General features: G+C 39.9%; 1 protein-coding gene across 3 annotated transcripts in view; it reads left to right on the top strand.

The window, feature by feature from the left end:
* Positions 1-4,628, top strand: part of tenm3 (teneurin transmembrane protein 3) — a 163,433-nt gene extending 158,805 nt beyond the window's left edge. For all 3 annotated transcript variants that reach the window (XM_042342618.1, XM_042342615.1, XM_042342611.1), the window contains 2 exons: positions 332-462; positions 2,963-4,628. In XM_042342618.1, coding sequence (XP_042198552.1) covers positions 332-462; positions 2,963-3,718 — 887 coding nt within the window. In that variant the 3' untranslated portion in view covers positions 3,719-4,628. The remainder of the gene's footprint in view (positions 1-331; positions 463-2,962) is intronic.
* Positions 4,629-23,576: the final 18,948 nt, after the last annotated feature.

Here is a 23,576-nt window from a genome sequence, read left to right as displayed (position 1 = left end):
AGTATCAAAGAACAAATGGAAAAAGTTTGGGATGAACGTCCTTGCTCTCTCAAGCAAGTTTTGCCTTGATATTGGGCAGTGCAGCCGAGTAATGAGGGACAAACAAAATGTTATTTTTAAAAGATAAGAGGAGCTGCTGTCCTTCAGTGAGAAAGGATTTATTTCCAAGTCATACATTTTGAACAGGAAAATGCTCAGTCACCCATCAAATGAACTGAACATTAGGATTTAGTGAATCACATGTATTTCACAGAAAGAACGTAACATTGTGGCACGCATCACATTTTCAGCAGTGTATTCTCCAAGTCACCCGATTGCCTTCTTTCTACAGATGTTAACACCTGGCTCCTGACGTTTGGCTTCCAGCTTCACAACGTTATTCCTGGTTTCCCCATCCCTAGGCAGGGCGTGTCAGAACCTTCATATGAGCTTGTAAAGAGTCAGGAGTGGGACGACGTGACGGTAAGACCTCATAAGAAAATAATCAGCCCTTCTATTCTATTTCTTTTTTCAGTCACCCGCATGTCCCGACACATGTGGAAGCCCATCGCCATGCTTCGGAGTATCCAAACCCAGAGTTCTACATACGCATTCCACCTACGCACGGAAATTTCCCTGGTTCTGTAATGCAATGGGCTTACTCTCTGGAGGGACGTACATATTTTATGTTAGGTCACGGTATCAAGGGATAGGGGGCAAGGGCAGGTATTTGGAGTTGAGGTGCAGATCAGCCATGATCTACCAGAATGGTGGAACTGGTTTGAGGGGCTGAATGGCCTACTCCTGTTCCTGTGTTCCTGCTTACCCAGTTCTGAAGAGTGTCAGGTGCAGACTGGGTAGAGCCAAGGCTTGGCTTGGAGTGTGCATTGAGAGTACCACTGCAGTGCAAACAGCTGAAAGCTGCATACATAAGCAACATAGCATCTTAGTTCTTTAATGTAAATTGTAAACTTCGGGTTGTTTTCTGAACAACACAACTTGCACTTATAGAGTGCTCTTCATGCAGGGCAGTGCCTTGGAGTGCTTAAAACTCAACTCGTTAGGAAAACCCAAACTAGATTTTGCCCCCAACCTGATTTCAAACCAACACGAAAGAGTTATGAAATTTATCAACTAAGACAGTGTTAGCAATGAGATTTTCCCATTTTACAATGACACTGCCAAGTGCAGTTTAGAATCAAGCAGCGACGAATAAGATCTCTTCGCACACCAGTCAGCAAATTTATGACAAGTGGAGAATTAGCCCTGAAGTGTCAATACTCATTACTGAGGGTTTACTATCAAGGAGAATAAGGTGTTAGATAACCTGCTAATAAATGAAATTAATTATATCAAGTGTTGTGTGTCTTTCGATTTACAAGTTGGGTTGGCCTCCCCAGAGAACCGAAACCCAAACATTGACATAAATTCTCAAAGGTTGAACAATACGTAGCGGTGCAAATTCTGGGTCACTTTGCAAAGTAATTGCATGTAAAAATAATAAATTGGCAATAATAAAGTCATTAAGTTAATTTTTTTTACCTATAATAATGTTTCTTTCATTCTATGCTCATAGTCTGAATAAAATGCAAGTTGTACTTTGCTTTAAATATTCGTCCTGTTTAGGGGAAAGCTTATTTCTTTGTGTGGCACAAATGTATTTTTCCATGGCCTCTATTTAAATTCAATCCAGACTGCGAACATCATAGGATGAATCTCTGTGGGACGATAAATTTACAGGGTTTGACCATGTGATCCTAGGATGGTGAAAATCTCTTGTAGGCCTTTACTTTCTGTCAAAATAAACAGCATCAAAACTATTGTGGAAAATGTATCCATAGGATAAACACACTGTTTAAGGTATGTAACTACAGTCATACGCATATAGTATATAACTGCAGTCTCAGATTGTTTGCGATCAGAGACTGTTGTTTTGACTAGTGCTGGAAATATTCTTTCTTGCACTAGTGAAACTTGTGAGTGAGTGGCAGGTTTTCCTCAGTAAAGATTTACATAGTAGAGGAGGAAGGCTATGCAGAAGTACATCTCAATTTCCCTTTGTTTAAAATAAACAACAAAGCATTCAATTTCAGAAATGGTGCTCTGCATCCCGATATGAATTCTGGCTTTTTTTTTACTCCTCGCTGCTCTTTCTCAATTAAAACGTGCAGCTTTCTAAATTGTTTCCATCTTATGCATCAGATATTGTGTGACTGGCATTCTGAGGAAAAGTAGGACATACACTCTAATGTACCTGGCCATTTTCTGTCAATGTGTTAACCCTTTCAAGCGGCGCAAGTTAAGTTTACAATGAGGAGTGCAGATCGCCAATAGCTCATTTAAAAAGCAGCTTGACAAAGTGATGAACGGATGGGAGGGTGGGTGTTCTGGAGGTTGAAATTAAAAAGCAAAAGCCCACATATGAATAAATTTGTCCCAAGTCTGGTCTTTTAACCTATCATAAATAAATGCCTCTGCAATTCATATTCAACTGAGAAAAGCCCAGTTACTGGAAAGTTGCTCCATTTTCCAAAACAATTTTTGGTCAATTTTGCAGTAAATCTGATACCTGACACTTGACCACCATCGATACTGTATCAGTATTGTGGGGAGTGAGCTGTAATCAATCAAAACCAGTCGGCCCAAACAGACAGGAATTTTCTTCGACTTACCAGCAATCTTACGGGTTTGAATCACTGAATGGTATTAAAACATCTGCTGTGATATATATTTTAAATCACATTAATAACCAGATAATGGGAGTAGTGAGTAAAAATTTGCACACTTTAGCAAAGTATGATTTGGATACATGACAATCTGCGTGGTGTTGCACTAATTCTATCTTAAATTTGGAAGTGTATCTCAGTGTCCTGTTTTCTCAAGCATCACAGTTACAAAGCCTGTTTAATATTCTGCGTCAATAAATATACTGGGAATTTTTCTTCACTCACATATATATATTTTGTTTCTGTCTTATCTTTAGCCTCTGTCTGGTGTACAGCAAACAGTAGCAAGACAAGCAAAGGCCTTCATAAGCGTGGGAAATATGCCAGACATTAAAATTGGCAAACATAAAGCCAGCAAAGAGAAACCATGGCTTTGGTTTGCGACGGTCAACTCTCTCATCGGCAAAGGGGTGATGCTTGCTATCACCCAAGGAAAAGTGATAACTAACGTGCTTAATATTGCTAATGAGGACTGCATCAAAGTCGCTGCGCTGCTAAATGGTGCATATTATCTGGAAAACTTGCATTATAACATTGAAGGAAAAGACACTCACTACTTCGTCAAAACTGCTTCACCTGAAAACGATCTTGGAACGCTGAGGCTGACCAGTGGACGCAAGTCTTTGGAAAATGGCATTAATGTTACTGTCTCGCAGTCAACCACTGTGGTGAATGGCAGGACTCGAAGGTTTGCCGATATAGAAATGCAGTACAGCGCCTTGTCCATCCACGTCCGCTATGGAATGACCCTGGATGAAGAGAAAGCCCGAATACTGGAACAGGCCAGGCAACGAGCTCTGGGATGTGCTTGGGCCAGAGAACAACAGAGAGTGAGGGATGGTGAGGACGGTGTCAGGTTATGGACAGAAGGAGAGAAACGCCAGCTCCTCAGTGCTGCAAAAGTGCAAGGATACGATGGGTACTATGTACTCTCTGTGGAGCAATACCCAGAGTTGGCAGACAGTGTGAGCAATATTCAGTTCCTAAGACAGAACGAAATAGGAAAGAGGTAACACACAGGCTAGTTGGTACCTGCCAAAGAGACAAACTCAACACTTCTCTTTCTAGGGGAGCAGAATTTTACTTTTGCTGCCAATAGCTACCACAGGGTAAACTTTGAAACCTGAAATGTCACTGTAGCCTGAAGCTCAGATCTATCTGTAGCACAATTTCTCTCCTAAAACTGTTGGACTTGATGGAATTCTTTTTCTACTCATTTGGAGCCCATAAAAGGGGAAGAAAGATGGTTACTGCAAACAAAAAAGCTCTACAAATTTCCCTTTATATACAGGGTTGTCGACTGCTTTACATAAATCGTTTACAGTGGATGCCACTAGGTTCAGACCAGAGCTTGGACTGAAATGTGTGTAAAATAAACTAAAAAAAATACTGCTTAATTGTTTTGTACTTGGCCAAATCTGTTGACTGTTTTCTGTTGTTTAAGAAACACTGTATTAAGCATTAGAATCAAAGTGTCCAGATACAAAAACTGTGTATTTACATGAGTGACCTTTGCTTACCAAAAGTAGTCTTAATCTTTCCTCGCAGTAAGTGATATTACTAGTTGGACCCGTGGCAAGAAAAATAATCCCCAGATTCTACTGTGGACCAATGTCCGCTCTTTTCACCGTGCTGCTTTATATAAGGACACTTTGTGCTAAGTAGCTCGACCATGATAATGACACAAAATTTCATCATCAATTTTACAATGTTTTGCCTTGGGAAACAACGCGATGTACAGAATCGCTGATGCAGCAAAGCAAAGGAAAACTTTTTTTTGTAAGATGTGTGAGACCAGTTCTTTATGGAGTTTTTATATGAATTCCAGTTTACTGTTCACCAGATACTAGTCTCAAAGATGTTAATTTATGTAAAGTGTTTCAAAGAAGTTTATACTTGAAAATAAAACCTTTAAAATACAAATGCTGTGTTAAACCCGAATCCTTTCTTTATCAAGCTGACTCGGTTGGGGAATATTTCCTGTTAAACCTCCTGTCAGTCTTTTCATTGCTGAACATGTAAAACTCATTCGCATCATCTAACCTTATGACACAAAATGTTTTCTGTTGTGAAAACAACTCAGATCAAATGGTAGAACTTAGCCCTCTATGTCGGAAGGTTGTAGGTTCAATCCTCACATCAGAATTTTGAACTCCTATAGTCCAGACTGGCAACCCAATGTAGTGTTGGGGAGTGTTTTGTTTGTCCACAAAATCCACAGTCAATACACTTTGCACTATATCCTGTGAATTACTTTGAGCCATCCTCCTGACTTGAAAGGTGCTGTATCAGGAAGGATTGTTATTACTATTATCATAACAACTGCTGTACTTGTCCAATCTGCTAGACACACACTCTCTGCGATCACTGCTAGTGTCCTTGTGGCCATGGTTGGTGGGTGGTTGGGTTTGGGTGGGGGAGGAAGGGAGGTGAGTGAGGGAGGGAGAGGGGTGAGGGAGGGAGGTGAGAGAATGGAGTGAATGAGGTGAGAGAATGCAGTGAATGAGATGCATGAGTGTGCAACGGAGACTGAATTTCCATTTGTCGTCTGCTCCTTGTCTCTGAGCATCAGTTAATACTCCAGAGTGGTTGGGCTGGACATTAGGACCCCAACTTTTGCTGTACCTCTCTGTCCTTACATCAGTTTGGTTAAAGACAGAAGCTAAACGCTTCCTGTTTGGACAACAGTGCACATTGTGCTTGTTAAATGGACCTGTGTTTTAATTTCAAAGCAGCTTTGCTGGCAAAATGTATTTCCTCCCCTTCGAATCCTTCACAACTGGTGCAAATACAAGGTGTGAAACCCCTGGGGGCCCTGCTGACATCTGCTGAAACAGTCTTCATGAAAGGAAACAACAGATCAGTACAGATAATAATTATCCATTTCTATCAATTCCTGAGGGCATCCTCTTATTCTAATCTTCACTTTATGCAATGCACTTCCAGCAACTACAGATGGCCCAGTTCAATTGGCTGGTAAACTTTTACTGGCTAAGATGCTGCTGCCTCTAAATGTCATACTCTGCTCACTGCTGTTGTTTTGTTCCAGCTGAATCCACAGTACTGGCACCACACATCTGTGTTTGAAGGATGATGCTGGATTTTACGTTTCACTTCCAACTTTCCCCAATTTATGCTGGCAGGCGTGAAATAAGCAAGCGGTTTTGAAAAGCTGCAAGTTCAGGTTCTGCTCATTTGCAAATACAGAGCAAACATAACTATTACAATTTACATTTATAGTGCGTATTTCACATCGGGAGGATGTCTCAATCCATTTCACACTGCTGGATGGGTACCCATCCAAGCTGGGGATGGTAGTCGAAGGGGGTACTAAGTGGAAAGATAACTGAAAGTGCAATCAAGAGGTAGTTTTTGAGATGTGCCTTGAATTTGCCCACAGAATATACAGTCAATTCACTTACAGTATATTCTGTGATGCGCTTTGAGCCGTCTCGAAGATGTGATAAAGTGCTATATCAAATGCAAGGATTATTATTAATTAAGTTGTGGTTTGCATATAACAATAATAATCCTTGCATTTGATAAAGTGCTTTTCACATCTTCTAGACGTCTCAAAGCACTTCACAGAATATACTGTGAAGTGAATTGACTGTATATTTGTGGGCGAAATGCGGCAGCTAATTGTGCACAGCAGTGTCCCACTAACAGTTGTGGATTGAGTGACCAAATTGTTATTTTTTTTCTTGAGGGATTATTATCAGGCATGTAGAGTAAGGAAACTGCCCCACGGCTTCACCCTGCCGGGAATTGAACCCAGGTCTCCCGTTTGCAAGGCTAGTGCTCTAACCACTGAGTTACAGGACTCCACATGAGGATGCTGAGGTCACTCTCATTCAAGCCCCAACTAGCCAGTCAATAATTAACTTATTACTTATTAACTAACTTATTGGGTTAGTAGCTGCAATTGCATCATCTACAACATCAAGTTGTATGTCTAGATTTAAAATGCAATCTAAAAAGTCTTTTAATCTGGAAGTTATCATTAGTTTCAAATAAATGTCTCTTTCTTACATCCTTCTGAAAACTCAATAAGGAGCAGGAAATACATCCTGGTCCATACCAAGATATCTGTTCTCAACCAGAACAGTGGTAAAGCACTCTATAAATGGAATCTTGTTGTTGTTGTAAAGAATGGCCTTGGCATCTTCAACCCAAAGAAGAGAACAACTTCATCTGAAGTTCTCTGGATTGATGTCCAGTGATCTTTGACGGAAATTATATAGAAACATAGGAAATTTAACTGGAGGATGTGACCATTTGGCCGTTAATGCTATGGCACTGTTAACTTGTTTTTAAATTGTACATTTCATTAATCCCACAATTCCCACTGTTTCTCCATATCCCTCAATGTTTTTGACCTCTCAAGTGCTTATCCAGTTCCCAATCCATTTGATCCAGCTTCAGTAGCCACTTCTGACAATGCCTTCCACACCCTAAAAATTGTCTGGATGTTGTGTAAGGATAGGATCAGGTTTTCCTGTGATGCTCCTAAGCTTCAATAGCCTCACCGACGAGCTTCATGCATGAGGGTTGGCTAACGGAACAAGATGTCAAGAGTCTGCCTGGTGTCTCTGGGTTCGCAGCACAGTATTATCCGGAATCTTCGCAAGAGGAGGAAACATTTATTTATTTTGATATCTATTTCAGTTCAAAATAAATGTTACAATATTTTCTTTGACTGAGAGGGCGTGTTGACTGAGCCCATGGGTACTGACACACAGATATCTATCTTACTATAAACAGCAACACAGTAACAAAAGCAAACCATCATTCCCTCCAGCTCAATCATCCAATTTCCCACAGCATTCCTTCAATTTATCTCTCTAAATCTAATAAATCTAGCAGACCTAAAGTTTAGGAGGAATTTTTTCACGCAGAATGTTGCAAATATGGTTGCAGCAAAAAGCATCATTGAGAGAAGACTTGATTCATACATGAGGGAGAAGGGAATAGAGGTGTACGGGAGAGAGGAATAGCAGGGATTGGGCTTTTGTGGAGTACAAATACCAACAAGGACTAGTTGGGCTCAATGACCTGTTTCCATGCAATATTATTCTATGTAATAACACTAATCCTTCAGTTAACAGGCACATATCCAGTCCCTTTTCAAAAATCCTTTGCTTGTCCCACCACTTAGCTGTGCCAATATCCTATTTCACCCTTTTCCTAAAATAAATTCTCCGGCAATTCCATTGCTATGTGCAAATTGGCTGCTGTGTTCGCCTACAAAATAGTCACTACACTTCACAGCAAAATCTTTTGAACCACTTTGAGATGGCTTCTCAATGACATGAAATGCAAGGATTATTATCTTATTTGTAATTTGCAGGAGTAACTTATTAGTGGAGCCAGTGAAACTTCATTAAAAAAAGTTCAATTATATATATAAAAATAATCCTTGCATTTGATATAGCGTCCTTATCAGGTCGTTTAGATGTCTTAAAGTGCTTCAGAGAATACTGTATATTGTAAAGTGAATTGACTGTGTATTTTGTTGGGTGTATTTTGGGGGTATTGGCAAGAGAGAAATAAAAAAACTCAACCAAAGAGTCACCTCCTTCAAACAAGCCACACAAATTTAGCATTGTGACAGCTTGTCCTAAACGTGCTTTATGTTACTTGTGTAAAGAAAATAAACTGCTCTTAGATTGTCAGTTTCATCAGAGTATTAGAGTGGGAGAGCATTGTGTGTTGCTTAGGGAATTGTCATATTTTAGCAGTTTTACATTCGTAGTTTCATTACAAAAATAAAATATCTGAAATTGCAGTTTCCAAGTGCCGGGCTGAGCCCTACTATTCATCTTGCTGACAGCTGCAGTGTGGAAATACACATACTGACAGCAATTTCAGCTACGGCCTGGTTAATAATTCATTGTAGGAATTAGGTTTTTTGGGGGGGGTTTGTTAATGCGACATTAAATTACTGACTGAATACAGTTGTTTGCATTTAACAGACTTTTCCATAAACATTAGCAAAACAGATATAAATGTGTAACATATGGTTATTTTGTTACATTTGAGAGAAATTGTAGCAAACACTAAGGGCTTATAAATAAATACTTGGCAAATCAATTTAATTTGTAGTTTATTTCCAAACCTCATCTCTGTACCTTTCCTTATAACAGATGCAAGGCTTCCATGTACAAAGTGAAACCCAATTACAGCAAGTAAGAAATAAACATCTGCTGTTTTGCTATGGAGGTTGTGTTTCTTGCTCTTTAATCCAGTTTTAGGATGAAGAAGTTGATTTGGTATCGGCCAGGCTTGTAAATGAACCAATCACATTTTGGTTGAACGCATCGAAGTTCCAACCCAGTAAATCTCCCCAGTGCGTTTCAGTTCTTCCTCTGATACAATTTAAAACAGAACATAAGTGTATTTGGATCGACAATCCTGCAGTGTTAATTTAAAAATCCATATAAAAATGTGCATTATGCTGCAGTGAAGCTGCAGTTGTAAATCTGGGTTTTATCTACACAGTCACTTATTTCAAGTCATTTATTGCCTTATGAGTCCATTTATATACATTCAAGCTGTCTTCTTTTTCGTTCCATGTCAAGTTAACACGTTAATTAAAACCAGACGGTTTGAGAAATACAGAACAAGTCAATCGAAGAAAAAAAGTAAAAGAAAAATAGGTTAATATTTTTAGTCCCACCCTTTATCTCTCTAAAATAGATGCCAGTCATGCCTAATGCTCTATTCTATAAAGGTCCCTCTGTCTATCTATCCCTCAAGCTGACTTGTTACCTCATGTACAAGTTTGTGAACACATGCTCATATATCCAGGATTCTCGGGCTTGCTTGATTGGTGTGTAGGGAGGAAAGAGGTTGCTGCTCAAGCTTCGAACTTCTAACTGGTGATTGGTTCGGGGTGTATTGGAGTTGTGAACTGGAGGATGGTGGCAATGCTCTCATCCATTTCATGCTGAAGTGCTGATCACCAACAGGCTGTCATGGAATTCCTGGTACCAGCTATCCCGCTAGTGAGGGCTCAAACCTGTGCTTGTTAGATGTCAAATGACCAATGAGTATCTATCTATCGCAATAAAGCTACAACAACAACTTGCATTTATATAGCGCCCTTCATGCCTCTCATAGCTGGGTCTAACTGGTTCCAACATAACATGCTGGGCAGTCTCAATAGTCCAGTTCCTAAGTCAGGTGGGTTTACAGTACTCCAAGGTACTGCTGATGACAGACCAGTCAGTCAAGCTGATCAACAACAATTGGTGGAGCAGATGTCTGGTCATTGGGGCCAGGGTTTTTTCCCATTTGGCTCCTGTTAACCCTGCAAACCGAAGCTCTAATGGCGAGGGTGGTCTTGGCTATACAAACAAAAAAACATGTCTGTAACATTTAGATGCTCATTTGCAGCATTTGGAGTTTTTAATCTCCACAATGTGGTTTAAATTGCTTAGAGAGTCAGGGACCAACACTTAAATCTCAACAAATATTCTGTATCTTTTCCCTACGTCAGTTCCCATTTTATTCCTAACCTGCATTCACCTCCAATGGGAAACGCATTGTACCAAAATAAACTATGTGCAGATACCAGTGGTTTAATTGGCCTGTGGTGCAATGACTGATACTGGATTTTCAATCCAAGCAATCTCTATAGATTGACATTGGATTTCAGGTCCATAAATGTAATCTTCTGTACCTCATAGAGGAGGTTTAAAGCAATACTATTTTCGTGGAATCCTGTTGTCTGCAAGAGATTGAGAAGAAGTAAGCTTTTACTTATGACAAGAGGTGTACTAGCAATGAGCACTGAACTCAATTTCCAATGACCTTAATAATGCATTTGCCAAACACACAAATTTGACTGAATTTCAAAACTTTGGGTTTGTCACAAAATTTCAATTAGTGTTGCTGGAGCTCACTCACAAACACATCAGTATTCATAGAAGACAAAATACTGCAGATGCTGGAAATCTGAAATAAAAACAGAAGTTGTTGGGAACACTCGGCAAGTCAGGCACCATCTATGGAGAGAGGAAAGTGGGTTTCAGGTTGATGTATATTTGAAGTGCCTCTCTGCCAATCGAGAAGAAAAAACATAAGTACTATTGTGACCAATAGCTTTTTCTAACAATATGGCAGATGTTGGCCACCTACAGATGAGTGGGATAATATGAACTGTACATGTAATTGTTTTCTTTCCAAGTGCAATGTATTTAACTGATGTTTGTATCTCACATTAGGCTGCACAAAGAATCGATAGCCAAATCTGCACCAACGTATTTATGTAAATCCATTTGAGAATAGCAGATCTGCTAGTTTTTATAGATACTTCAGACTATGTGCTACTTAAGTAACACACAAGGGATTAAGCATGTGTCGTGTTTAAGAATTTTCACAACTCTTCTGGGGTGATGAGCCCCAGGTGGCTCATTTGAGTGTTGGCGAATGCACAAAGATACCTGTTTCTGCATCTCAGCTTACCTCTTACAGTGCAGGGAGATGTGTAGCAGTTACATTTACAACAGCAACTGATCATCCATCTCATTAGGAACAAGACGACATGTACCCAGTACCTTTAGATAACTCGATATAAGGAGAATTTTAAAGGTGGTTTCTGACACATCACGATAGATTCAGTTAATTAACCTAATTTCCAACTCTATGGATATACCAGGAGACTCAGAGTTTTGAAATAGTGCCTTAACGCTCAAGGCAATCATGATTTCTTCCCGAGTTTTTTATTTTCCAACCACAAGTTAAACCTATACATGATAGCGGGGGGTGGGGAGGGGTGACCAACTTTCTAAAGTTAAGGACTGGTGTCTCTTTTCCTGGGAAAGGGACAGAAGGATTTTTAGGTTCTGAAGCATATTGGATACAAAATTGTAGTTTTTTTAACCAATTTCTTAATTAGAAATGTGTAGATAATGAATGTCTAACGTGTTAAGGAATTCTGTTTTAGAAACATAATAATAATGCATTCTTCAGCATATTCGATGTTTACGAAATTTGTTATGAATGTTCAAAGGCCATTTCCGACATTAATCATCTGTTTTAGTTTGGTGGTGAGTCCAAAACTTGGGATAAATTTCAGCTAGCCACCATCAACGACAACAACAAATTGCATTTGTATCGCATCCTTCACATTTGGAGGACATCCCAAGGCGCTAGACAATCAAGGATTTGGACTTGAGCTGGGGATTGCGATCAGGAGGGATGGGGGGCAAGGAGGGTAGGAGTAGGAAAGTGACCGAAGGCACAGTCGAAGAGGAGGGTCTTGAGTTGGGAGTTCTTAAAGGGTGTGTAGGAGGAACCTCTTTACACAGTGGTTGGTGAGAATGTGGAGTTCATTGCTGGAAACAGAAATCATCAACATATTTCAGAGGAAACTTGATGCATACATGAGGGAGAAGGAAATAGAGAGAGGAGATAGGAGGGGTGGAGGCTTACGTGGAGTATAAACACCAGCACACTCCAGTTGGACTGAACGACCATGTTCCGCCCTGCACTGTTCTATGTAATTCTATGTAAAATTCAACCATCGCATGTTTCTCAAGAAATAAGTTAAGAAATTAAACTTCAGCAATATTGTTTCATATTTAATCCCTTATTACCCCACCCGCCTCATCATTGGCAGGAGAGCCTTCAGCCACTCTGCCCCCAACCTGTGGAATTCCATCCCCCAGTCAATCCGCCTCGTCCCCTCCTTAGCCTCCTTCAAGTCCCGCCTCAAGACCGTCCTCTTCGTCCATGCTATCGGCTACTCCCTTTCCCCTCCCCGCCCTTCCCCCACCAAACCCAGCTCAGGTCTGAAATGCTGTACTCTTAGGACATAAGCCTTAGGACATTCTCCTGATGTGAAAGGCACTATACACATGTAATCTTGTTGTTATTATTATTTTGTATTTAACTTTCCTTCCAGCATTGAATTTCCAGTATATGCTTCTCAAATCCAGGTGTATTTATAATAATATAATAATAATCCTTGCATTTGGTATAGTCTGTTGCGTCATCAAACATCTCAAAGAGCTTTACTGGACATTTACTGTGAGGTATAGTGACTATTGTGTAGGCGACGTGGCAGTGAATTCTAACTCGGAGGTATGAGCACTACCAATTGAGCCAGACTGATAGCAGAATTCATTTATTATATAAATGAACTACAGCAAAGGATTATTCAGCAACTGGTGTTACCACAATAGATTCCAATCTAGGCCAGACAAATGGCATGTAGATCTCCTCACTGTAATGACTAAGTGGTTTTGTAAAACAAGTTTAGATTGATCACTTCTGGATGAATAAATTTGCACCGCTGGCAATGCTGATAAAAAAATGGGAACACACTTTTGACTGTTTTAACAATCATTAAAAGCTAGAAATGTACTTTTTTTGATTATCACATGTTAACAATGACATATCTTATACCAACGATTGGCTAATTACTAAATATTATTGTGGTGAAGCAATGAAATAGGGGTGAGACATTTTTATTTCAAATATTAATCCTCTCCTTCGAAGTTTTACACACAAGTGAGAAATTGATGCTGTGCCTGTAGTGGATGAAGGGTGGAGCAAAAGTGAATGCCATCAGAGGCTGAATATGAATTGTCACAACTGCTCTCCCTTACTGACTATCCACTTAGCTAAGTGCTGTGCAAGTTCAACATAGGATTTCCATCATGCTCATGCTCCATGCTACATAGAATGTACATACCTGATGGGCCATCTTTACACATGTGGTATGCAATACCTGTAAGCTTGATTCAGTTTGTAGCACGCTCACTTCTGGGTCAGAATGTAATGGATACAAGCCCCACGTCAGGTCAGAGCTCTGTGATGACACTTTAGTGAAGTACAGTACTGGGGGAGAGCCTCATTGTCACAGGTGCAGTCCTTTGGATGAGAAACTAAACTGAGGTCCCATTTGACTGTTGTTCAGGTAGATGTTAAAGTTCACATGAAAATTTGAATTTTAAATTTGAAAGGAGTTTCTGCCAGTGTCTTGGCCAACAGTCCTCCAGAAAAACATTGTGCATGGTTATTGGAGGGACCTTTCTGAAATAACCAAGTTTTTATCTCATAAGGCGCTATAAAGTGTGAGGTTTTTTTTATTTCTATTATTTAGCCAGCAGCAGGAATTGGGCATTCACTGATTTCTATTTCAAAGCTATGTTTACTTGTGTGTTATTTAGAGATAGTGTGGGAATGTAAAAGGACTAAAGCACGTAAAGTACAGAGTGTCTCGACAATGATAAGATTAGAGTTGTTTTTGAGCAACAGCTGTAGATAATTAGAGCAGAACCAGTGTCCTTGTACTGTCTGCAAATGTATAATCAAACTTGTGATGATTGAATGCTTGTCAACCAACAGCAAGAATTGTTTGAGACACCAGTTAAGCATGAGGTGATTGTAAATAATCATGTATATAAACTAATGGGACTGCCCCATTGGTAGAGGGAGAGTACCGACTCTTCTGAGAGACGTGCTATTGTATTGCCTCTCGCTTTCCCTCTCCTTGCTGCAAGTATTTGAATAAACTATATTTCTGAGCTAACTCTGTTTGTGAGTGGTCGTTTAATCCTAGCTATAGTGACTACATCCTGGGTTCGACAATACAATAATTTATCTAGGCCCCAATGTGGTGAATGAAACAGATGTTTTGTGTTTGTGGGACCTTTATATGTACAATATACAATACATATGTATATAGAGCCTTTAATTTACATTTATATAGAACCCTTAATTTACATTTGTACACTGTAGGCGTACGCCTGGAAAATATACAGTCACTTTGCTTTACAGTGAATCCTGAAGAAACAAAAACAATAATAAATTGTTCATTTTCAATCCATGACTGTTTGTGGGACACTGCTGTGCGCAATTGGCTGCCGAGTTTCGCACACAAATATACAGTCAATTCACTTTACAGTATATTCTGTGAAGTGCTTTGAGACGTCTCAAAGACGTGAAAAGCGCTATATCAAATGTAAGGATTTATTATTTAATATTATTTTCCTGTGAAGCACTTTGAGACATCCTCTTGACACGAAAGGTGATACAGTATATTAAATGGAAGGCTCGTTGTAGGTTTATTTATTATTACATTTATATACAAACCCAAACACTACTTGACAAGAATTGCTGTAAAGCCATTTGAGATATTTCAATCTGATAAGGCACAATACAAATGCAAGTTTGCCCACAAATTTACTTGTAGATGGCAATAGATATGTAGAAGACAGCAGTGCCAGAGGAAGCAGAAGTCAATTCACATGGCACTTATAGTGAAAAGCTTTATTTGCAACATGAACAGTAACTGAGCAGTTCAATTTGATCTCTAGGATTAGAGAGACCTCAATAGATGTCAGGAAATCATTCATTGGTGTACAAAGGAGAGCACATTCAATTTCCAGACTCTCACAGACACTGGAAGAGTATCACAGAACCGTACAAACCTGCAGTGAAACTGTTACAACAAAAGAGGAACAAGCCAGGGAAGAACTGAACTCCCTCTTCATGACCAAAGCTGAGCTGTTGATCTGCCTTGTGCACAAGCCGGTTGGCAAGACAGGCCCTCTGCCCTATGCAATTAACAGCCTGGTAGGAGCATTCAGAACAAATACACTGTTCATTTTGCCTTGGTTACCTCTGATACCAAAACAGAATTAAAGGGAATTTGTTAAGACCCTTTGTAATTGTATACTTTGCAAGAATTCAATACATTAACCTGAGCGCATGTGAACACAATCTGGCTAAACTTTCACTTACCTAAATGAGAGGAGTGATGACTCAACTCCTCCATCTTTCAAGAAGACGTATCCAAAATGATAGTGTCCCTGCCCTCAGCAGCCTGAACAAGCAACCGTTGGAGTCTTACAAGAAGCTAAACCAATGCTGCATGTCACACACAACCATGCATTGACATTAGCACCACACAGAGCACGTAGAAGATTGAAAGCATCTCACTGATCCTCAAGAAAGGCAAAGAATCATTGGACAATGCTTTCTAGAGATTAATCTCCCTTCTAAATTCACAATCATAAACATTCTGGCCAAAATTATACTAGAATCATACTAGCACAAACTGAGTCCATTGTGATCCACAGAGGCCCATCCAGGCTTCCATCAGTGAGAGGCATTGAAAAGACGATGTCCAATTACCCAATGCCTCCTCCGTATTCTGCATTGTTTTGGTTACCTGCAGTGAATAAAATCCAGGGTTGACACAGCATCCCTAACATGACAACAAAAAACATTCAATCACCTCACTTGCATGAAAGACATTGGGCTTCAGAATGCATTAATCAAATGACTCAGCATCTGTACATGAGGCCTACATATCAAAAATCCTAACCCCAAACTGTACCTGTACTAGAGACATCCACATTTGGAATGCTCATACTTTCCCCTCCTCTTTATCCTTAAAAAATACATTCCTGGAGATCCAACTCTTAAACTCTTCAAAGACTCCCAGTCAAGATCACCAAATAAAAATATTTAAACAGATTATACGTTACAACAGCTTGGTGTTTAACAGATCCGTGCTGTGCAGATTGCTCTATACAATGTGATAACATGGTTTTCACAGCACTTGGCTTTATCCCTCACACACACCAGAGTTCCAGAGACCAACTTCCAAATTAAGGCTGAATGTCAGAATCTTCTAAATTTTCCTGGATAATCTTACATTTTAAGACAGTAGTCTTTATCCTAAGATTGAGAAATTTCAATGTTGAGGCCTCACCTCAGATGCTTTAAATTAATGGCTGTAAGATAGAACAAGAAAAGCCTTATACATGTTTGCTTACTCTACAACACGTCAGCATAAGCCAGTCTGGTAACAAGCTACAATTGTCCTCTGGGCATAAATCATTTAACTTCCGTGCATTGTAAGGTACTCAGTAATGAGAAGAGCATATGAAATAAGAGCAAGATTGCAATAATGTGCGCAGATTCCATTAAAAAAAATAATAATGATGGAGTTCTCTCTCAAGGCACATATAATTGGTTCAATATAACTTGGCATATTTATGAATCTTAAACTAAGCATTTCAAGTGGAAGGGTTATTAAGAGGCACATTCTGATACAGGATTCCACAAAATAAACTTTGTTTTATCTAAAGGGTTGCGGTCTGCTTAACCACTCTGAATGTATTCAAACACACCTCTTGAGAGTTGTTTCCTGCATGTAGTGAGAGCACCAAATTAGAGTAAGCTCCAAAGCACTTTGGAATTTTCCATCAATTGACACTGAAACTGAATTCTTAGCAAAAGTAGACAAAGGCTTAGCTAACTTGATGTTAACATTGGAGATGCATCAAATGCATCTGGTGTGAACTGAGGGTTGGTTAGGTCTTACTAGAGAGCGTATACTGCATTGATTTAACAGTCAATCAAAGGCACTACAATTCTCCAGAGAATGTGCTTCTCCATATCCAAACATTATTTTCTATGGTTATACCATAACATAAATCATAAGCTGTGAATGATGTACTTACGAATTATAACCTTTCCTTACACAGAAAAAATTATACCTTGTACCAGGTGAATGGCTTCTCTATCAATCAATCTTTGCCTTCTTAAAAGTTGTAAAGAGAAGCTACCAGGAATTATAAAAACAAAAAGGATAAAATAATCCTTGCATTTGTTCTAATGCCTTATCATCTCGTTGATACGTCTCAAAGCACGTCACAGAATATACTGCAAAGTGAATTGACTGTATATTTTGTGGGCAAAATGCGACAGCCAATTGCACTCAGCTGTGTCCCACAAACAGTCGTGGATTGAGTGACCAAATTTGTATTTGTTTATTTGTTTTGTGCTCGTTTGTTTATTTATTTATGTTTCTTTGTTTGTTTATTTATATTTGAAGGGATTATTACCCCCAGAAAGTGATCAGTCAATCGATTATTTTATTACACATAAACAACTAGAAGCTTGGTACAAATCAAGACTCAGGGCTCTTTTAATGCAGTGTCTGTAAATGACAATTTTGGCGTTGTTTCACCACAAAAGGTAAAGTGTAACCAAGGATTGAGTGAATACCTCTGAAACCCCACCTGCAGGAAGTCATTTCAGGGATTTTTTTAAATCAAATTATATATATTTATTTGTCTCAGACAGTATCGAACCTGTTACAGAAAGGAAGTCGCAACATGTTATTATTCTGTTACAGAATAACAACCCACTGACAGACAACCCACTGCCCTTGTGGCAGTGGGTTGTCTCTGCGCACTCCACTTTGGTGAAAGGACCAAGGCTTCCCCACCTCAGGATTTTGCCACCGTTTGCAGGACGCAGTTACAAATGGGATCTTGTACACCACACATATCAAATGTAGCACACACACACACACTGTCCTCCCTTCCCATTTTCAGGTCTCTGCTGAAGACCTTTCTTTTCGACTGTGCCTTTGGTCACCTTCCTCCCCCTGGCTCGGCCCCGGGATCCGTTACTGTGAAGCGCTCTGAGAAGCCGTCCGGCGTGGAGGGTGCTATATAAATCCAGGTTGTTGTTATTCTTGTTAAATATCCACATATTCAAACATCACATACACACACTTTACATACTGCAAACACACCTCATACACACACACTCACACAAATGCATTAAAGACACTAACGCCATCAACCCTGTGGGAACTCCACTTGGATCAATGTACTTCTGCCTTTGGCTTTGACCCCCATGTTAGGACTTTGAATTCACAGTCCATATGAATGACCACTTTTATTTGGGAGGGTTATTGGCTAGAACATGAGAAATGCCCTTCTCTTTTTAAATAGTGCCGTTGAATCTTGACAAGTAGATCAAGTTAATGTCTCATCCAAACGATAACACATCCTAAAATGCAGCACTCCACAGCATTGCATCACTCAGAGTCAATCTGGATTGTGAATTTAAAGTCCTGACATGGGGTTAAAGCCAGATGCAAAAATGTAAAACAAATTGAACGGAGATAAACGGTGACTGAATAAATTTTCAGCAATGATTCTGGCAATTATGAAGAGAATAAATGATGAATCAAAAGTTATTATATAGTAATTTTGCAACAATTTTCTAGAACATGAAGAACGAAAATTAGGTAATTAAATGGAAATGGAGCCATGACTCAGTGGCAATCGTAAAGCAACCTAATAGTACTAGGTACTTTTTGTAGTGTCTTCATATACTGCAGATACAGTACTAAATACAGACTGCACTGGCTGCCTATCCCAGAGAGGACCAATTTCAAGATCCTCACCTTTGTATTCAAGTCCCTGCACTACTCTGCACCCCCTACCTCTCTGACCTCCTCTCTCCTCAAACAGTACCCGTTGTCTTCGTTCCTCCAGGTCTGGCCTCCTCCTCGTCCCCTGAGTCCTCCGCTCCACCCTCGGCGGCCGTGCCTTCAGCCACTATGCCCCGAGGCTCTGGAACTGCCTTCCTCACTCCCTTCGCCTCGCTCCCTCCCTTCCCATTTTCAGGTCTCTGCTGAAGACCTTTCTTTTCGACTGTGCCTTTGTTCACCTTCCTCCCCCTCTCCCTGGCTCGGCCCCGGGATCCATTACTGTGAAGCGCTCTGAGACGCCGTCCGGCATGGAGGGCGCTATATAAATCCAGGTTGTTGTTATTGTTGTTAAATACAGGCAATTGAAGCAGTACCTGAGAATGCTCTCAAAAATCATATTAGTGATCCTTAACCCCTAATCTATCAATTTACTTCATAGCTGTTTGTGCGACTTTACTGTGTAAAATCAACTACCATATTTGTTAAAAATACACAGTTGCTGCACTCTACAACACATTCTGTGAAATGCTTGGAGACATGAAAGACACTAAATCAATATAAGGATGTTGTTATTATGGTTCCTTCGGTTAAACATAATGAAGTTCAAACCTTCCTGTAAGTGAGTTCATTTTTTAATTCACAATTAGCCATCTCCCATGTGAAAAGTGATTCTTCCCGTTAGATTATTTCCACAATGGTCTTCACTAACATCAGTATAAATGGACTGGTTTCTGGGAAGGCAGGAAATTATAGAGTAAATGATTATTTTACTTATGCACATGCTTTAATAAGGTACAAATTCACATGGTGATGCTGCATCATTTTTTTTTCTCTCAACTACACTCTCTATTGCTCATGAAGACATTTGACTCCTTTTCCTTCAATCTCCATAGCTGCTGGGCAACCTTTGTCAAGTGGCTAATATCCATTCTGTCTAATGATGAGAAGGCTGCAGCCTCCCCTCAACAGTATCGGTTGCTAACAGTTTCAGCAGATTGTAAAGTTCCAACATACACTATCTTCCCCGTAGTCTGTGTGACTCTTTGTTATTCCACATTGAAAAATTTCAAGATAGAGAGTTAAAGCAAAATATAAGAATAACGGAAATAATAATAACAATTCTTTCATTTGACATAGCACCTAACATATCAGGAGGACGACTGAAAGCAATACACCGGATTTTGCTGTAAAGTGTAGTAACCGTTTATTTTGTAGGTGAAGAGCGGCAGCCACTTGGCTCAAGCAATAACCCCCAAACAGCCAGGAAGTGACTGAGCTGTTTTATTTGGAAAAGTCCCCCAGATTTTGTGTTACCCACAAATATCTTTTGTAACTCTTCCTTGGAGCATTATTGCGCATATTGTTACAATTGGATGCTGCTGCAAAACAAATACAGAATGTAGGTAATGAGAACCTCCCATTGGATAGGATTTGGTGTTGGGTCTACATTTGCACTCGGTGTTATTGTGGGTTTAGTGCCGAAGACCCTGCCTTTCATAATACTGCATTATGAGCGCTGTAGAGTATTGAATAGAGCACTCGCCTTGCAAGCAAGAGGAGGATCTGGCTTCAATTCCCAGGCAGGGTGAAAATGTATTTTCCGTACTCCACCCACTTCTGTTTACCTAGCAATTAGTAGGGACCTGGTTGTCAGTTGATTGGAGGAATGCTTTTCTGGAGATAATAATCCCTTAAGAAAAATATTTTTTAAGATAATAATAATTTGGTGACTCAATCCATGGCTGTTTGTGGGACACTGCTGTGCACAATTGGCTGCCACGCTTTGCCCACAAAATATACAGTCAATTCATTTTACAGTATATTCTGTGAAGCGCTTTGAGATGTCTTGAAGACATGATAAGGCGCTATATCAAATGCAAGGATTATTAGTATTATTTTACACTTTCATTTCAGGTTTTCTTGTCAACTTCTTCTCTGCCCATTTCCTAGCAATGTTTCCTTTTGTTATTTTCTTCCCTGTGTAGCATATAATCAGAATATTATTTTTTCCATCTGCTTCTGACCACTCATGTCCAAACAAGTTCTAATTTCTATTTGACTTCCTCCCAAATCTCAACCTATAAGGGAGTAACTGAAAGTAGAGTGTTTGAGAGTGTCTTCATAGTACAGTGCTACAATCATAAAGTGATTAAGCTTTGCGCATGAGGTTTTAGAATATCACTCAAACCCCCTCAAGTGTTCCATATCTCTCTAAGCTACTCTTAGCCACCTGCTATCCATAATGGTACACATCTAAAAGGTGCATTAGCCATCTGTATTTTATATCTCTAAGGTGTGTTTTCATGTTAATATGCACCAAGTATTCCTCTCTAATCTGGCACCCCAATTGTTATCCAAATGTCCCGTGTTCTTTTATATCACCAAGGCCACTTAACATGATATTTCAGTATGGTGCACAATCATATCACACTTGGTGTGTGAAACAAACTATCAGCACGTGATGGAACAACAAATTGTATTTTAATATGGTGAACTCCTGATAATAAGACCTTGGCTTATATCATCACATGACATATCATCATGCTGTCAATATCCTGGCCGTTTCCTATGCAAAATCTGAATAAGGTACCAGCTCCCCTCATACATGTATTCATCACCTAAAAGCTCAACTACGGAAACTCCCTCCTCGTCGTTCTCCCCAACTCTTCCCTCCACAATTTGCAGATCATACAGAACTCTGCAGCTCGGGTCCTCTCCCGCGCCAGGCTCCGTGACCCCATCACCCCCACCCTCGCCCGGCTCCACTGGCTCCCCAACCCTCAGAGGATAGAATTCAAAATCCTTACTTTCAAGGCCATACATGGCCTTGCCTCCTCCTACCTCTCTGAACTGCTGACCCCCTATCAACCTGTCTGCTCTCTCTGTTCAGCACGTTCCAGCCTGCTCCATGTCTCCCGCCCAACCTGCCCTACCATCGGTGGCCGGGCTTTCAGCCTCTCTGCCCCCACTCTTTGGAACTACATCCCACAATCCCTTCGCCTTGCTCCATCCCATGCCTCCTTTCAAGGCATGACTTAAAACCCTCCTTTTTGACCATGCCTTCAGCTGCCCTCCTAACCTCTCTGCCCTCCCTTATCCCAACCCTGACCCCACACTTGGGTCCTGATCCCTGGCTGTTCAGTGTCTTGGGACGTCCTCCCGACGTGAAAAGCGCTTTACAAATGTCATTTTGTTGTTATTGTTGTTGTTTCAGCACTCGCTTATAACATATAAAGTCGCATTCTCTCCATCCCAGTAAATAAAAATATCGTTATGTATCATTGGAATGATACCAAGGAAAAACGGTCGCCTGCGCGCGGCTCAGCCAGCCATGTGGTAGCTAGTTTGACTGTTGTGACAAGATCTCTGTGAGTAGAAATGTTAGACCTTACTTTCTATGAGGTTCTGCCTGATTGTTAAAGTCTGAGGGATTCAGGTGGTTAAAATGAAAGAACTGAACAACTTGTGTTTAAAGACACACGTGCCTAAACATAAACTTATACTATACTTAACTTAAACAAATTTTAACAAATAAACTGACAGTTGTGGGGGCTGGGCCGCTCTATCACAGTGACAGCTGCTCGCTCTGTGCTCTGTGCTATGTGAGTCCACCTGGTCATAGCGCCCCTCAATGATGCCAGAGAACTCATGTCTATAGAGACACCACGGATATCGTGTCACTGAGCTCGTTTCCCTTGGAGTGACAATATCTTAGGACATTGGAAGAAAACTCATTTCTATTTTTTGTGATAGACCCATGGCATGTTTACCATCCACTGAACAGGAGGCAAACGAAGGACAACACCTTTAACATCCCAGTATTGGAATGTCAGCTTAGACCAAATGGTCAAACTGGCCTGCAGGCTGTATCCGGCCCAGGGGATTATTTAATCGGGCCCATGAGCCATTGCCAACTTCATTGTCCAATAAGCAAATACAGGCAACGCGCAAGCCTTGAGCCAGTCAGGAGATGGTCACCAGAGGCTCCGGTTCTGCCTGGCAAAAGAACTGGTTAATCAGAGGCCAGTGATGAGGAGAGGTCCAGGCTCAACACTATATAGAATTTTCTCATGTGTCTTGGCAGTTTTATAAGGTTGATAGCTCTGTACTCACGTTGAGTTTCTGAATTGGTGCTTACATTAATGGTCTTCTAAGTGTCGAGGAAATGGATATTAAGTAAAAGAAAATTTGATTATGTACAATTTTTCATACAATCCACTCTAAATCAATTCTTTTCATTCTTGATATTATTTTGAATTATTATATTTTGTGCATCGTTATTTAGTTAGTTAGTTTTTGCTATTATGGATTAAGCAGGTTTGGTTTTGTTGAGCATTCTTTGTTGGGGTCTCCATATGCTGAATTGATAGCTTGTGTTTTGATTTTAATACATAAAAATTAACTTGATGCATACATTATTTCCATTTGAGATTATCATTATTTTATTTATTCTTAGGGTAATTAAATTATGTGCATTTTAATTCATTTAATCATTTCTTCTGCTTTCATTGTTTACTCTGGATTTAATGATATTCTTGCATAAATGTACTTTATTCATAAAGCTGTATTATTGTTTTAAAAGTTTTATGAATTTTTACATTTCCTATTTAAAGTTT

Source organism: Callorhinchus milii, unplaced genomic scaffold (assembly GCF_018977255.1).
Source record: "Callorhinchus milii isolate IMCB2004 unplaced genomic scaffold, IMCB_Cmil_1.0 Scaffold1, whole genome shotgun sequence".
NCBI lineage: Eukaryota > Metazoa > Chordata > Chondrichthyes > Chimaeriformes > Callorhinchidae > Callorhinchus > Callorhinchus milii.
This window is presented reverse-complemented; position numbering and strand designations above follow the sequence as displayed.